The 15,822-nt window shown below is 37.9% G+C and overlaps 2 protein-coding genes across 2 annotated transcripts in view; both read right to left on the bottom strand.

Moving 5' to 3' along the window:
* Positions 2,655-8,781, bottom strand: LOC18780466 (ABC transporter C family member 3). The gene is made up of 10 exons (XM_007212853.2): positions 6,244-8,781; positions 6,020-6,106; positions 5,307-5,948; positions 5,005-5,169; positions 4,304-4,598; positions 3,979-4,193; positions 3,596-3,901; positions 3,418-3,481; positions 3,075-3,314; positions 2,655-2,978 (listed from the first exon to the last, which is right to left on the bottom strand). The coding sequence occupies exons 1-10, from the start codon at positions 8,635-8,637 to the stop codon at positions 2,869-2,871; spliced, it is 4,518 nt and encodes a 1,505-aa protein (XP_007212915.2). The 5' UTR covers positions 8,638-8,781; the 3' UTR covers positions 2,655-2,868.
* LOC109948642 (uncharacterized mitochondrial protein AtMg00810-like) overlaps positions 13,907-15,822 on the bottom strand; it is a 2,372-nt gene continuing 456 nt past the window's right edge. The window contains exon 2 of the mRNA XM_020562327.1: positions 13,907-14,443. Within this exon, the coding sequence (XP_020417916.1) occupies positions 13,907-14,443 (537 nt within the window). The remainder of the gene's footprint in view (positions 14,444-15,822) is intronic.

Genomic DNA, 15,822 nt, shown 5'->3' on the forward strand with positions numbered 1-15,822 from the left:
TGCTGTTCACCTGTTTCGTGGTTGTTCCTGTAATGCTAGGGTGAAGTTCCCCATTGCCTTGAAAACCATTGCCTGGTCAACAAGTCAACTTTTTTTAGTGTGCGAGCGTGCCACTGCTAGTAACGAAAAATCCTAGCAGACTTCGAAAACAGATAACTTGCGCCCCAAGTTATTGATTTCTAAACAAGCGAATGCGAATTTGGGTGAGGAATATCTCCCAAGTAAGTTCTTTTCTTGCCTCAGACTGGTGAGGACTTCACAATTTTCACAGTGCAATATTGGTAGTTCTGGCTAGAATAAATAGTAAGAAAATGGGTTGTTTTCAGGCAGAACTGACTTTTACAAAACTCGTAATGGAAAAACCAACTCTAGAAAGACAAAAAGAAGGCTGGACTTCCATTTCTACCTGGATAGATGCTTCTGATCCGGGCTGGACTGGATATGCTTGTACTGGACTGGGCTGTCAGCAAGTTCAACTGTTAAGTTTCAGCTGTAAATTGATACCAACGTTCGAGTTTGGCAGAGCTTTAATCTATTTCAAGCCATGGAAGGCTCTTTGAACGGACAGAATTGCGGCCTCCTCAGTTTGAAAGGGGCAGAAGTGGCTAGATTCAAGGATTACTGAGCTGATACTGCACTGTGATGCCTGTTTTGCTTGATCAGGGCTCTTCATAAATTTGTTGAGGTTTTCATATTTGTAAAAACCTAGGCTCTACTTGTCTTAGCTTTTGCTGAACCAAATTTGCAACGAGAGAAATCTCATTTTAAATGACTTTTCTCTAAGTCTGAAACTGAATTGTAGCTGTCTTCTTTCTTGTGGCTCAGTGAGCTTTTGGTTGCTTCAGTTTGCTTGAAGTTCTTTTTGAGATCAAGTGATCATTTTGAGTTTTTGTCATTTGGCTGATTTTTGGTTGTTTGATTCATTGTTCTTGATCTGTTCACCTCCTCTCATATTTATAGCAAATGCTGGAGTGAGTATTTTAATCTTTTAAAATGGGCGGCAGTTTTTCTAAAAAACAAGATCTTTATTTTTTTTTAGAAAAAAGGGAAGTTATCTTTATCAAAAATAGACTATCAATGGTAAGTTTTAAGTCAATCACTTCCCTACTTTTCTTTAAAAGACAATCTAATCTCTCTGCTCTTGTGAGATTTCAATCTACCATGATGGTTAGTTTGATTTTCCAGATGAGCAACTCCCTGCACCCTACTTATCTGTTTAGAAAATATAGCCTGCTTATCTCTTGGAAATGGTACCTGCTTTAGAGCATAATTTTTCTGAATATAAAAAAGGTATTGTGATTTTCTTTTGCCTGAAAAAAGCTGGAGACTTTTGCCTGTTTTAAGACCTGCTTTTATTAACTCCTTATTAACCCAGTTGAAATTGCTGACTTTTCAAAGTCAGGAATTCTCGTGGGTTTGCCTCCAATTTTGGGCCTTTCTTCTCTTTTAATCATACTCAGGCCCAGGTTGAGTTTTGAAACTGTGGGCTGATTTTCCTTTTTTGAAGCCCAAATAACAGTTTTTGGGCTGGGCCTTCTTGGATTTGGGCTTTTGAATTCAAATGCAAAGCCTAATCTGCTTGGGGCCTGAAATTGCTTCGTTATTCTGGGCTTCCAGTGTTGGGCTGAGTGTGTAATTTTGACATGGGCTTTTAATATTTGGACTGGGTGTGCCAAATTTAGGCCCAAACAGCTGCAAAGAGTATTAGGCCCAAATGGGATTAGGTCCTAACACGTGACTCCGGCCATGGCAAGCCTTGGTCCCACCACCACCTCTCCTCTCAAGGTCAGCATATCCTTCATTCCTTTCTTGACCCACAATTTGATTCTTCTAAACTAGATGAGCAGCTTTTGGGTTTCGTTGAATTGCATAGAGATGAATTTGGTTCTAGGTTGGACTCTCTATCTCTGGACGCCCTGGGTATTGTTAGAGCATCTCCAATCGATATGTCAAAAGTGCCACATAGACATTTAACGGCTATAAATAACATCTCACATCACTCCAACTGAATTGTCAAAGCTGATGTGGAATGAAGGTTGGAGGTTCAGCTGTTATTTTTGACATTCCAAAAACAAAATGTCAAATGAATATTTTATTATTTTTAAAGACAACTGGCTGTTACTTTCATTTATAATTTTACTTTTTTATTTTTTTCTTCTTTATCTTTAATGATTTGATTGTTACAATAATTATTTATTTGACATATCGGGTGGAGTGTAAGACTGTTTAAATATCAAATTGCCACATCAGCTATCAAATTTAAATTTGATGTTTGGTATTTGACATCTCCCCAGGAGATGCTCTTAAAGGTTTAGTATTCTAACAAAAGTGGGCAGGGTTTCTTCTGCAACTTCTTTGTTTCAGAGTTTGCATAAGGATGGGTTTTCTCCAAGCGTTGTGTCTTATGCAAGAGATGGTTTATTGGAAGAGGCAATAAACATTTCCATTTCTGATTCTTATAACTTGTTATCGCTGCGGGCATTGAGTAAGATGGGTTGATGTTGTGAGAGCTAAGTTAATATCATGCCCTCGATCATTTTCTTGCAAGTATGAATAGATGTGATTGCTCTTTGCATAATTGCATGCAATATGCAATATGGGTTGATGTTGTGATTGCTCTTTGAATAGGTGAGGAAATGAAAGGGACAGGGAAGGACTTTTGAGTAGGCAATCAATCATTATATATTAACCTACAGGGAATGTACTTAACCATACAATATTTGCAGCAGAATATAGCATAAACTAAAATACACTGCAAGCTTTAACTTCTATCACTTTGCACCTCACCGCTTATGTTTCGTCATTATCAAAACAGCTAACCAGTTGAGTAGTTCATAAAGAAGATTTGGAATTTCATGGTCAGTCAAACTACTCAAAACTGGAATTCGACCTCACAGTGTACTCTGCCACAAGCTGAGCAAACGATGACGACTTGTTCTCTAGCAATGTCGCAGGAGAATCATATTCCTCAATGAGCCCTACAACAAGAACAAAGATACATTAAAAAATGAATAAGAATTTGAGCTTCAGTGGTAACTAGAGGAAGTTGAATGCATTCATTTGGCAACACTAACCATGACTCAGAAGCAGAACCATGTCACTATCAAGAACAGAAGTTATACGATGTGCAATGGTGATGACTGTACAGTCAGTAAAGTGTTGGCGAAGGGTCTGCTGGATGAGATTATCTGTAGCTGTATCGACCGACGCGGTAGCTTCGTCAAGCACCAAGACCTTACTTTTCTTGAGCAGCACACGGCCAAGGCAGACCAACTGCCTCTGACCCATACTCCAGTTCTCTCCATTCTCACTAACTGCAGCAACCATATGAAACATAAACAAAAGAATTTCCATGACGTAAAATGAAATCTAGTGCATCATATATAGCCTGTATCTTAGAGTAGCCATAGAACAAACCTGTGGCATCCAGCTTTCCTTCCTTTCTCCTAACTTCATCTCCAAGTTGACACTTATCCAGGGCCTGAAAAAATCAAAAGATGTTTTAACTAGTCCCATGAATTTAGCACTGCAAATCTATAAATGAAGAACATTTAGTAGGAAGAAGATTCCTTTCATCAGTGTAAAACCAACCAACCTCCCAAATTTGCTCATCTGTGTACTCTTCAAGTGGGTCCAGATTGCTTCTTACAGTCCCTTCAAACATGGTTGGGTCCTGAGGGATAATGCTCAGCCTAGACCTTAGATCATGCAGTCCAATTGAAGATATATCAATACCATCTATCAAAATCTGGCCAGAAGCAGGATCCACAATTCGGAAAAGGGTCTGTATGACAGTCGTTTTGCCACTGCCAGTTCTACCCACAATCCCAGTTTTCATTCCTCCAGGAAAGCTACATGTGATACCTCGCAACACAAGTGGCATGTGTGGGGCATACCGGACCTATATAAACATGAAATTCGAGTCACACATGAATGACCCCATACGTTATGAAAGAAATAAACCAGAACAGCAAGTACCTGAAGATCATGTATGTCAACTTTTCCACGTAATGGCCAAGAACGATCTGGCTGATTGGATTCTATTACAAGAGGAGGCTCACTGGGAATGGTAGTGTACTGTAGTAATCTCTCCACTGATATAATTCTGTTCTCCACATTGCAAAGATTCCATGTAAACCACGACTGTAACGTGTTTAGATTAAGTCCATATGTGACAGCTAAGCCCGCAACACCTTCAGAGTAAAATACCAAAAACAAATAAGAAAAGAGAGAACTCATAGATTTGCTTTACCATTTGCTTTCAAAAGAATAATTAGTAACACGCTAAATGAATGCCACTTGCCTGGATCAATCACCCCTTCTGGAATAGAGATCAAGAAAACCAAACAGAATCCAAAAGTTATAGATGACAACATATCCAAGCGAAAACATAGCCACTCCATTGCAGCCGCAGTATGAAACTTAGGCCGACCATAACCATCCATCAGTTTCATGTTTGTATCCCTAAATCTTGATTCTTGATCGAAGCTCCTAATAGTTGTCGACCCTGAAATTGTTTCAGCAAAGTGTTGTATCACTGGAGCTTTGCATACTCCAACCAACCGTGCCAGTTCTCGTGCTGAAGGTATGTAGTATTGCTGCATGAATATAAAAATTTTGAGCATCTTTCTTCACATTTAACATAGTTCATATAGATTGCTGGCTGTAATAGGAGTTAGGTTTGTTATATGGATTCATATTGTCAATCATGTTCCATGTTGTGCCAATTTAGAAGTTTCTAAGAACTGTAGCAGAAAAAGGTGGAAGAAAATGTTAATATATCAACTTAGTGAACTTTTGTGTCAATAAGGAAGCCAAGTTCCTCAGTTCCACATCAAATAGAAGGTAGAGCATGTATAGGAATGAATAACGAGCATCAACAGTGCATGATCAACAAAGAATTAACACTAAAGGGACATTAACATTTCCATGTTAGATTTCATGTGGAAATTCATGTATTGATACAACATATAAGAGAGAAGCAGTAGGACAAAGAAGCGTTACCTGTAACCAGATACAGATTGCAATCACAGGGATAAAAATGATGAAAACCTGCCGTGCAACTTGCGAGATCACTGCAATAATTCCCAGAAGATGGATCGATGAGTTGGCAAGGGCCCCAATTTGACCCGGCATGTTCAAGTCCACTACATTTTGGTCTGTAGAAGCCTGCAAGAAATCAATTAGCTACATTGATGAGATTACTGCATTCAGTACAGCAGCAGAGGGAGTGGTAGCTGTTTAAAGCATCTAATTCTCTTTGAATATCCCAATAAGGCACTATATTAGAAATATATTTTGCTTACTCTGTTTAGGATTCGTCCACTTGGAGTGGCATCAAAGAAAGACATGGGAGCACGGAAAACGCATGAATGCATTTTACTAAAGAGTAGAGTGGCTGTCTTGTACCCAGCTGTTGCAAGAAACATGGATCTGAAGAGGATACAAAAAGAACTTCCAACGGCCAAAGCAACATAAACAGTTAGAAGTGTAGAGGTTTGAACAGCAGGTTTCACATCCTCTGAAACAGGAGTTGCCCAAGCCATCCAGTAATTGCTTCCAATTTGAAGGACCTGAAAGAGAACCTGTGCAAGCAAGATAAACGGAACAAGAGCACCTCCGTATGCTGTGGTGATGTACTTCCAGTAGACTGACAACCCAACTCTACCTTTCTCTCTCTCTTCTTCTTGAACAAGCTGCCCTTTTGGTAAATCATCTGTTTTAGAATTTTGAACATCAGTGTCTTCTACGTTTTGGACAACCCCACTAGTACTAGCAAATTCTCCATCTTCTTTGCTAACGCTTATTTTTTCAACTGGCTCCACCTCTGCAGAATTAAGCACGGACAAAGCTTCCGCGTGTGCTCCCACAAGTTCCATAAAATCAGTTCCTGAATTAAGAATGTCATTGAACTTTCCTGCTTGAGTAATCCTTCCGTCTTTCATGACCTAATGACAAACAAATAAGTTTAAGCAGACAGATACTAACTAGATAATAACATGTCTTCTGGATTTTTTACCAAGATGAGGTCAGCAGCAGGTAAGAACTCCATTTGATGAGTAACAAAGATTACTGTTTTTGAACCCAAGAGACCCAGCAAGCATTCCTGTAGTGCAATTATCAAGCAAACAAATTAATAATGAGCTGTCAATTTTACGGATGCCAGTAATTCTATGATGTAAATAAGTTTGGATACTCAATTTAAACTAGATGTAATCACACTACAAGAGGGAAATGAAATACCTTAAAAAGGTGTGATCCTGTATGAGCATCAACAGCGCTAAAAGGATCATCAAACAGATAAATATCAGCGTCTTGATACAGAGCACGTGCAATTTGTATTCTTTGCTTCTGTCCACCACTTAAATTGATTCCCCTCTCCCCTATAATTGTCTGATCACCAAACGATAGAATTTCCAGGTCCTTCTTTAATGAACATGCTTCAAGCACCCTCTCATATCTTTCTCTGTCCATCTCTTGACCAAACAATATGTTTTCCTCTATCTTGCCACTCTGTATCCACGGTGACTGAGAAACATAGGCCTTTGTCCCACACATTTTAAGAGTCCCCGATATCTTCGGAACTTCTCCCAGAATACAAGAAAGTAAGCTAGACTTGCCTGAGCCAACAGTACCACAAACAGCAACCCTCATACCTTGGCTCACTTTGAAATTTAGATCCTTCAATGTTGGACTAGGGGATGATAAATCCCAAGAGAAATTCCCATCGACTATCTCAATTGCTGTATCAGAACTACCTCTTGGAAGGTTCTCTATAACGTCAGGAGGCAAGTCATCAAGACTAAGGAATGATGCAATTCTATCAAGGGATACCTTAGTTTGTGCTATCATTGAAATTAAGTCTGGAAGACCGTAGATAGGCTCTTGAAGAATCCTGAATGTTGCAAGTGCAGATAAGATCTTCCCCGACTCAAGTGGGATCCCCAAAAGCATGCAAGCAACGAACGTGACCACTGACACAAATGTGGGGGCACCCCAGAAAACAAATGAGGTCATGGCAGACGTGTAAACAAACTTTCGTAACCATCCCGCCTCAGTCTTCCTGAGATCATTAATTTTAGACAAAAACTTCATCTCCCATGCTTGAAACTTGAGAATCCTCATGTTCCTCAAGACCTCAGATGTTGCCTTCATCCTTTTATCTTTCGACTCCATTAACTTTTCCTGAAACTTCTCCTGCAAGGACCCCAAAGGAACATTTGCCAACATAACAATTATTGTTGCAACTAAAGTTGCAATGGCTGCAAGACCAAGATTTATGTACAAAATCACTAGGGCCAAGCCAACTTGTAGAATGACCATCAATGGTTCATGCATGTACCAAGAGAAGTCACCAACCCTCTCAGCATCAACAGTCATAAAATTGATAATCTCACCGCTAGTGTGGCCCTGCTTGGACTGGCATGACAGGGTCAAACCCTTATTATAGATCGCTGTGACAAGTACCGCTCGGATTCTTACTCCTACCTGTTGTACCTTAAAGAACCAGTGCCTTTGACAGAGGCACTCCACCAGCTTCGCAATCATAAATGCAGAAACCAAAGCATAGCCTTCATTTTTGAATTTTCTCCGTCCATAGAGGTATTGAACAAACGTGTCAATTAGATATGGACCGACATAAGATGCCAATGTGTTAAATGTAGCATATAACCCTGTCAAGCCAACGTCTTTCCAGGCTGAGAATATCAATGCCTTCGCCAGATGAAATGTGGTAACTCTGCCATCCGCACCCCACTCCGCCTCCAGTTTATTTCTAAAATTTGGAAAGGACCCAGCTACACTATCACCCTTGTATAGTTCAGGAACATCCTCAAGGTCTAATGTCGTCTTATTGCCAAGCGCAATTAGAGGACCAATCCAAGAAAAAGTAAGGATGCTGAAAAATCCAGCATTTGAATAAGGGGTAACAGGTGTACCCCCTTTGGAATTATTTGACACTGCATTACCATTACCATTCAAAAGGGGTTCCTCAAGAACGGTATTTCTGCCCTCTTTCTTCCCAAAAAACCCCACAAATATAAAGAACAAACCCGAGATGACGCAGACAACATCAAAAACAAAAGATTGAACGGGCAAGGAAACGTGTTCCTTGTACAGAAGAATATCTATCACAAGGGAATAGCAAGAGATAGAAAAGTAGGAACCCCACCAAACTCTCAATAAATTTGGAAACTTTGATTCAGAAGAATTAGAGAACTGGGTATGCAAGTAGACACAAAGAGCACCCCAAGCAAGTGTTCTAATGGCTAAATCAAAAAGGGTCACTAGCTTTTCCTCAGTCCAATCGTTTCTATGCCAATAGAAGTAGTTCAATAAACAAAAAACAAGACTGAGCCCAGAAACACCAAGACAACAGAGTAAAGTTAGCTTATAATACCAACTTTGAATACTCCCAAACCTCTGTTTTGGACCTTCTCCATCACCCACCTTGAATTTCTTCCACACCCAAGAGACGAGCAACACAAATAACAAAACTAGGTGTAATGAGCCAGAAAACCCACGTATGAAAACCGGTTTGAGAAGAAAATCGGTACCTGGATACGTAATGAATGATGATGAGTAGTGTGAGAAGAAGGCTGAGAGAGTACCGTGCTTTGAAGAATCAAAAAGCTCCATAATTTGTGGAGCTTTTTGTTGGGGCTCTCTGAAATTCTGGTAAATGGGCTATTTGTTGGAATGGTCTGAGTTTTGTATTGAAATGCAGGATTTTGTATGTTATATAGAGGAGGGAGAGAGAGAGAGAGAGAGAGAGAGAGAGAGAGAGAGAGAGAGAGAGATTAGTTTGTGGACGACTCAGGGAGTGTAGTCAGAGAATGGAGAGTCAAATGTCAATGTGGATTTTTCTTGGACCGTAGGCTAACGTGGTGCCCAAGACTCACATGACGGAGATAGCTATAGATGGCTGCATAGTGACACAGAAAATGGTTGGTTCCAGGAAATATGTGAACTGATGGTAGAGAGGGATTGACCAATCCATTATAATCTGTCTTGTAGAGCCCACCATATTGTATTTCATCACTGCAAACTATTTATTTTTTAGATATTCATTCGAAGATTAACTTTGCAAAAAATCTTTTAAATTCGATATTATTTGACCACTCAATTAAATTATTGAAATTTTAATACTTTCTTGAAACACCATGTTCATTGATTTTATAGGACACAATTAAATATCTAAAAAGTTTTCAATTTGTCTAATTTTTTACAAGAATGATCTATGGTTTTGTGTGCACAGTAAGAGACATTTTTGGCTCTTCATATGTTGGACTTACTAAAGTAAGATAAGAAAATAAGAAAACTAGAAGCCTGCGTGTTATTGGTAGGCAACAAGTCCACATAACGCCCTCCCCACTACTGGACAAAACATTCGACAAGAACTTCGAAATTCAAAAAGAGTTCACTGTCATCTTTAAAATCCCAACACATGTTTTGACTAGAAGTATGTGAAGTGGTGCACTCCAAGATTCCAAATTCCAATCCATTATTAGTATTATTCTGTATATATTTCCTTTTGAGGAAAATTATTATGTAAAATTGTTTGGGCATGGCAATTTTTATATGCGATGCCAAAGTGACTTGGGGAGTTAAGATTTAAGCCATGGTCGGCACTCGGGACTGTGATTAAAGGGGGTGGGTGGCATGTGATCAAAATTAACAAAAAATTAGAAGGGCTTAATTCTTATTATCCTTATGTTCTACATGTATTAAAATGTTAAGGTAAGTTTGTTATTTTTCATTTCTTAAATGATGACTGAGATATTGATCAAATACGAAAATTGATAACTAAGATTTTGTTAATGGGAGCTGTTAGTGGCAATAAAAAATGTCATCTTGCACTCATCCTTTGTAATTATATAAGAGAAAAATACATGATGGTTCTTTTAAGAGCCAAAAACAGTTACTTTTAATTATAATTTGAAAATTAGAACAAAAAAAGTTGATATAGATACAAATTCTCATTGAGGAGTTGGGGTTAATTCTTAGATTTGATGACTTTGATCTAAGTCCTTTGACTTTTCTGCCACATAAGATTACATTCCTTTTTAAATACATTCTAATGTAATCTTTTTATATTTTTATTTTTAAAATTATTTTTGTTCCAATGATGCCCTTATGACTTAAATCGGGTAATAGTGATTTCTGTCATAATAATTAGCCATTTACAACGTTTGGTATTGAATAGAAAAGGCAAATACGGCAGATGGGGTAAGTTATTTGTATCGTTTGGCATTGACATAATTGATAGCTTATTTCTTTTTTAGTTTGTCCATTAGGGGGTGTATTCAATTGAGATTTTAAAAGACTATTTTGGGATAAAAATGTATTTTGGTATTCAATTAAAACTTTTAAATAATCTAAACAAGTCTTGTGGTGTTCCATTAAGACTATTAGGATTTTTAAAAGAGGGTGTCGAAATCACGTGGTATTCAATCAAGACATCCAATAATTTTTTCCTCTACTTTAATTGTTATTTTATCTTCAACAGAGCAAAACATCCCCATAAACTTGGGTTGGTGCTTTTTTCAGAGCAAAACCTTTCTTCCCTTTTTAATTTGCATATCGTTGATCTCCAGGTAGTGAGCTTTAATCAAACACAAACCAAATTGTCTTCTTGTTGTGGGAAAGCTTGGAACTTCTTCTCGATAATTACATGAATTACCTGCCTTTGATTCTTTCGTTTCATATATTTTTTTTCGGCTGTCCATCTCATGATGAACATCATTGAACGATTTTGGCTATTATGGTGCAACAGTAAGAAGAACCTAGAGAACTCTAGGATTTCCTCTACGCCTTTTCAAGAGAGTTGTGCACCAGTTTTGATTTTTTTGGTGGTTTGCCCACCATGACAATCAATCCACACGAATTGCTGTTGAATTGGAGGTTGGACACATCCTTGAAAGCATTTGATCAGAGTTGCTTGTTGGAATAGAATATATGACGATTGAAATCATCATAGAAGACAATTTCTCCTGTTGATTGTGGACTGGTTGTTTGAAAACATCACTGGAAATATTTGAGCGGAGCCAAGTCTTAGAGAGATCCCTGACTATTTTTATGATGATAGAAATCATCATAGCCAGGGACGCTTGGGTTGATCGAAACCTGGAGTCCTGAGCAAACAAGAAAACTGTGCCATAGAACTAAGATTTTACCTTGAGATGGCTTTTGATTTCTCTAGTATGCTTGTTGTCTTTCTTTTCTTCCTGCAGCTATTCTCTTTTCTGCTCCTTCCCCCTTTTTTAATCACAGGCATGACTCTTTTATAGGCCATGAGTTTTAAGGAGTTTGAGATTGAGTGAACTATCACTCCTTGGTCTTAGTGTTTGATACAAACACTCTAAGTACAACCATTGCATCAAAAGGACTTTTATTCCTTTTAAACACCTGCCGGATGAATTATTATTGTTGTCACTCACTTTTAATAAATTTCCATGTAGACAGCCATCCCTATTTAATTCATAAAAATTATCGTTTCAGCATGCGGGGTTTTGTCCAATCATGCGAAGAGAAGTTGTTTGTATACCAAAGCCTCACACCCAATTGCTGAACTCCAATTTTCTCACTCTATCTCTAATGGTGGAGCAAATAGCTCTCCCTCTGCTCATTCACAACCCACCACAAATTTTTGTTAAAAAAATTATAACCTACACTGCATATGTCTAGCCCACTTAAATTAAACCTATACAAATCTATCAAACATACCATCCCATCCTCCTGTGTAGTTCTTCTCCTCCTCTGCAAAACAGACATAATTGCCAGCAACTCCGCTCAACTTCTTTGCAGCCAACAACTTCTCTTCTTTGCAACAACAAGTATTCTTCTCATTCTCTCCTTTTTAATTATCTTATGCATATTTAATTTGAATAGAAAATGTTCTAGGGTTTAATTAGGAATGACTTATAATTTGGAGATTTTGTTGAAATTAATTAGGGCTTTGATTTTAGGAATTTTGTTGAGATGTTTGATTTGTTGTTGGTATTGTTGAGATGTTTGATTTGTGTGTTGGTATGTTTGATTAAATGCATTAATTTGTTGTTGGTATTGTTGAGATGTTTGATTTGTGTGTTGGTATTTTTGTTGAAATGTTTGATTAAAATCATTTCTACATATTATTTATTTTATAGGTTATTTTTTATTATGTCGGATCACAATCGGAACCCCAAGAAAATTAAGACCTTGTTGTCTTTTTTTAAGAAAAAGAATGATGGTTAATCATTAATACAAATATCAACTATTTTGAACGATGATCTAGGAGTATGTCATCTAATGTGCAAATATTTGGTGAAAGAACAATATAATGTGCGAAGAACATATATTCTTTTAGGGGCATGTCAATCTGAGTTAGAACATTATCCAAGCCACTTAGAAGAAATAATCTTACGTTGATTTAATAAAAAGTGGTTTGGCCAATTCTCTTGACTTGAGTACTCAGTTGCAAAGAACTAGGCATTTTGTTTTTCTTATTTCCTAATTGATAGAATGAATAATTTTCGGCCTTGTTTTCCTTGGTTCCTATATACAGCAACAACGGAACGAGCTTTCGCATGTATGAGAATTATTGAATCGACTTTGAAACACTGTATGTGATGAATTTCTTGCTCATTGTATGATCCTCCACATTGAAAGAGGGTTTGCCAATACTATTGACCATGCATCAATAATTTAGGAATTTAAGAATCCTAAGCCTCGTAGGGCTAAATTTTATATTTAAATAGTTTTGTTTTGTATTGCATTGCGTTGCATTTACTTTTGGTTTTTATTTTAGTTTTTGTATTTGTAGATATATATATGCTCATTACACACACCTACACCCCTCCACCCCTCCCAACTATATGTCTCTTTTTATGTTTATTAATGAAATTCACTACGATCTACTCTAGCAAATGCTTTAACAAAACTTCTTGTAAATAGGGAAAGGACAAAGTTGTTATTCTGTGTGGGAATAGCTAGGTGATGATACTAAGGCAATGCTAAGGTGATAGTAAGTGGGTTGGAAAGAGTATGAGACCCAAATGGGATTATGTCCTAACACGTGACTCCAACCTTGGCAAGCCCTGGTCCCACCACCGCACTTCCTCTCAAGGTCAGCATATCCTCCATTCCTTTCTCGACCCATAATTTGATTCTTCTAAAATAGATGAGCAGCTTTTGGGTAAATTAAGAGCAAGACCCACCATGAAGTGATGTGGTGAATGCTTAAATGTGAATATGGTTTGAATGTATTAGGTTATTTTTATTCTTCTCCATAAGGAGGTATATATAAGAGTTTACATGTGCTATACAAGGAATTAGATACAGTAAAAATTTAGGAAAGTATCTTCTAATTATACAATGATTTATCAACTATATAAAAATAGGAAAGTAAATCCATTAATTAATCAAGGAAGTAAATCTCCTTGATTAATTAGGAGACTCACGTCAACACTCCTCCTCAAGTTGGTGCATATATGTCACCAATGCCCAACTTGGTAAGTGAATCATAAAATACTCTTCCACAAACAGCTTTGGTTAAGATATCTGCCAATTGATCTTCTGATTTTACGAATGGTAGGCGGATAATCTTCTTCTCAGGTTTTTGTTTGATAAAATGTCTATCCACCTCAACATGTTTAGTTCGATCATGTTGAACTGGATTATGGGCAATATCGATGGCTGACTTGTTATCACAATGTAACTTCATTGGCTTTTCTGGCTTGAACCCCAATTCTATCAATAGTCTTCTTATCCATAGTAATTCACAAATTCCTTGAGTCATTCCAAGATACTCTGCTTCAGCACTAGATCAAGAAACTACATTTTGTTTCTTACTCCACCAAGTGACTAGGTTACCTCCCACAAAAGTGAAGTAACCTGAAGTAGAGCGTCGATTAGTAATGGAGCCAGCTCAATCAGCATCTGTATATCCAACAACTTCGAGATCTCTATTTTTGAAGAACATTAACCCTTTCCCAAGTGCTGACTTTAAGTATCTTAAGATCCGATCAACTGCATTCCTATGAGAAACATTGGGCGAATGCATAAACTGACTAACCACACTCACAGTATATGCAATATCTGGTCTTGTGTGAGCTAAATATATCAAACTTCCAACAAGGTGTTGGTACTGTTCCTTATTGGTTGGTTCTTGATCTATGTCTTCACATAACTTGTGATTCATCTCGATGGGTGTATCAACAGGTTTGCATCCAAGCATTCTTGTTTCAGTGAGCAGATCTAATACATACTTTATTTGAGACAGAAATATACCAATTGTGGACCTGACTACTTCAATTCCTAGAAAGTACTTCAGATCACCTAAATCTTTCATCTCAAATTCCTGAGACAAATACTTCTGCAATTTCAGTTGCTCTCCTGTGTCGTTTCCAGTTACGACTATGTCATCCACATAAACAATCAATACAGTAAGTCTTCTTCCATCACGCTTCAAGAACAAAGTGTGATCTGCATTACTCTGTATATATCCAAAATTCTTTATTGACAGGACCCGCCCCGAATTTCCCGAAACCCGAGACGAATCCCGAAAATTCTTTATTGACAGGACCCACTTCTAGAACTATACCCCTTTTTTCCAAAATGGAATAAGGGTACGAGACTTTCTGCTGAAATTTCGGCAGAGTCTCCCCTGTAAATTGAACATTGCCCAAAATTTCAACATGCATAAAAACACATTTAATATCCACAACTGGCAGCATGCACAATATAATTTCATGCAATTCACATAAACGGCCTTCGACTTTCGGCCTTCGACCTTCCAATAATTCTCAACTACCAAGCATGCTAACAAATCAATTCATGCCTTAAACAAGGCAAACGATAAATTCAAATATGAATTATGACTACTAAATTTCAACATGCATCTTTTAACTTTTCCAATCCAAATATACAAGGTTTTAACCTCTTAACATAATCACATCTATGTCCGCGACGGCACCTAATAACCTTAGGCTGCCTACGTACCCTCATGAGTGATCAACCCATACGTAGTTCTTTCCTAAAGCCCAATTCCACACATAGGCAATAACTTTATTCATATCTCAGTATTTCACATTATCTCCCCATACGTCGGTACTACCAACACCACGTATGGGGTCTGTCCGCTGGATAACCTACACCACGTGCGACCTCACCATATTATGGCATAATCTCCCCATACGCCATGTACGGGGCCTGTCAACACGCCGGATTACCTACGCCACGTGCGACCTCACCATATTATCACATAATATCCCCATACGATTAATCATTATTTAAAATAATATTTAAAAGTTTCCTATAATACAAATAAACACTCTAAAAATCCCAACTTAGTCAACACAGCTCAACAACGCTCAAGACCTGTCATTAGGGTCATTATGATCCTTTTAGGAAGGTAAAACTACCGCGAAAGACTCAAGGTCAACCAAGAGTCAAACTACCCACACTTGGTCAAACGGGCCTACGGGCCCACGACCTCAAAATTCCGATCCGAAGGTTCCTATGGGTTCTACAAGGTATAGGACACTCGTCCTGCAAGTTTAGTCTAGATTGGACAGTCAGATAGCTCATGATCGCACGATCTGAAGGTTAATATAAAACATAAACTTTAAATTATTTAATCGGAACATCCGGGGTTCTGATTCACAATCCGTGAATTCCTACACGATCCTAGAAATACCTAGATTAACATATATTAAATTTGAGACCATTCAACGTTCCCAACCTATCGAACCCGGATAACGCGCAATAGGCGATATCCGTTCGAGACTCAAACGGTATCTGAATTGAGATCCGTAAAATCCTACGCACTCGTGACAACCTAAG

Source organism: Prunus persica, chromosome G4, assembly GCF_000346465.2.
Source record: "Prunus persica cultivar Lovell chromosome G4, Prunus_persica_NCBIv2, whole genome shotgun sequence".
NCBI lineage: Eukaryota > Viridiplantae > Streptophyta > Magnoliopsida > Rosales > Rosaceae > Prunus > Prunus persica.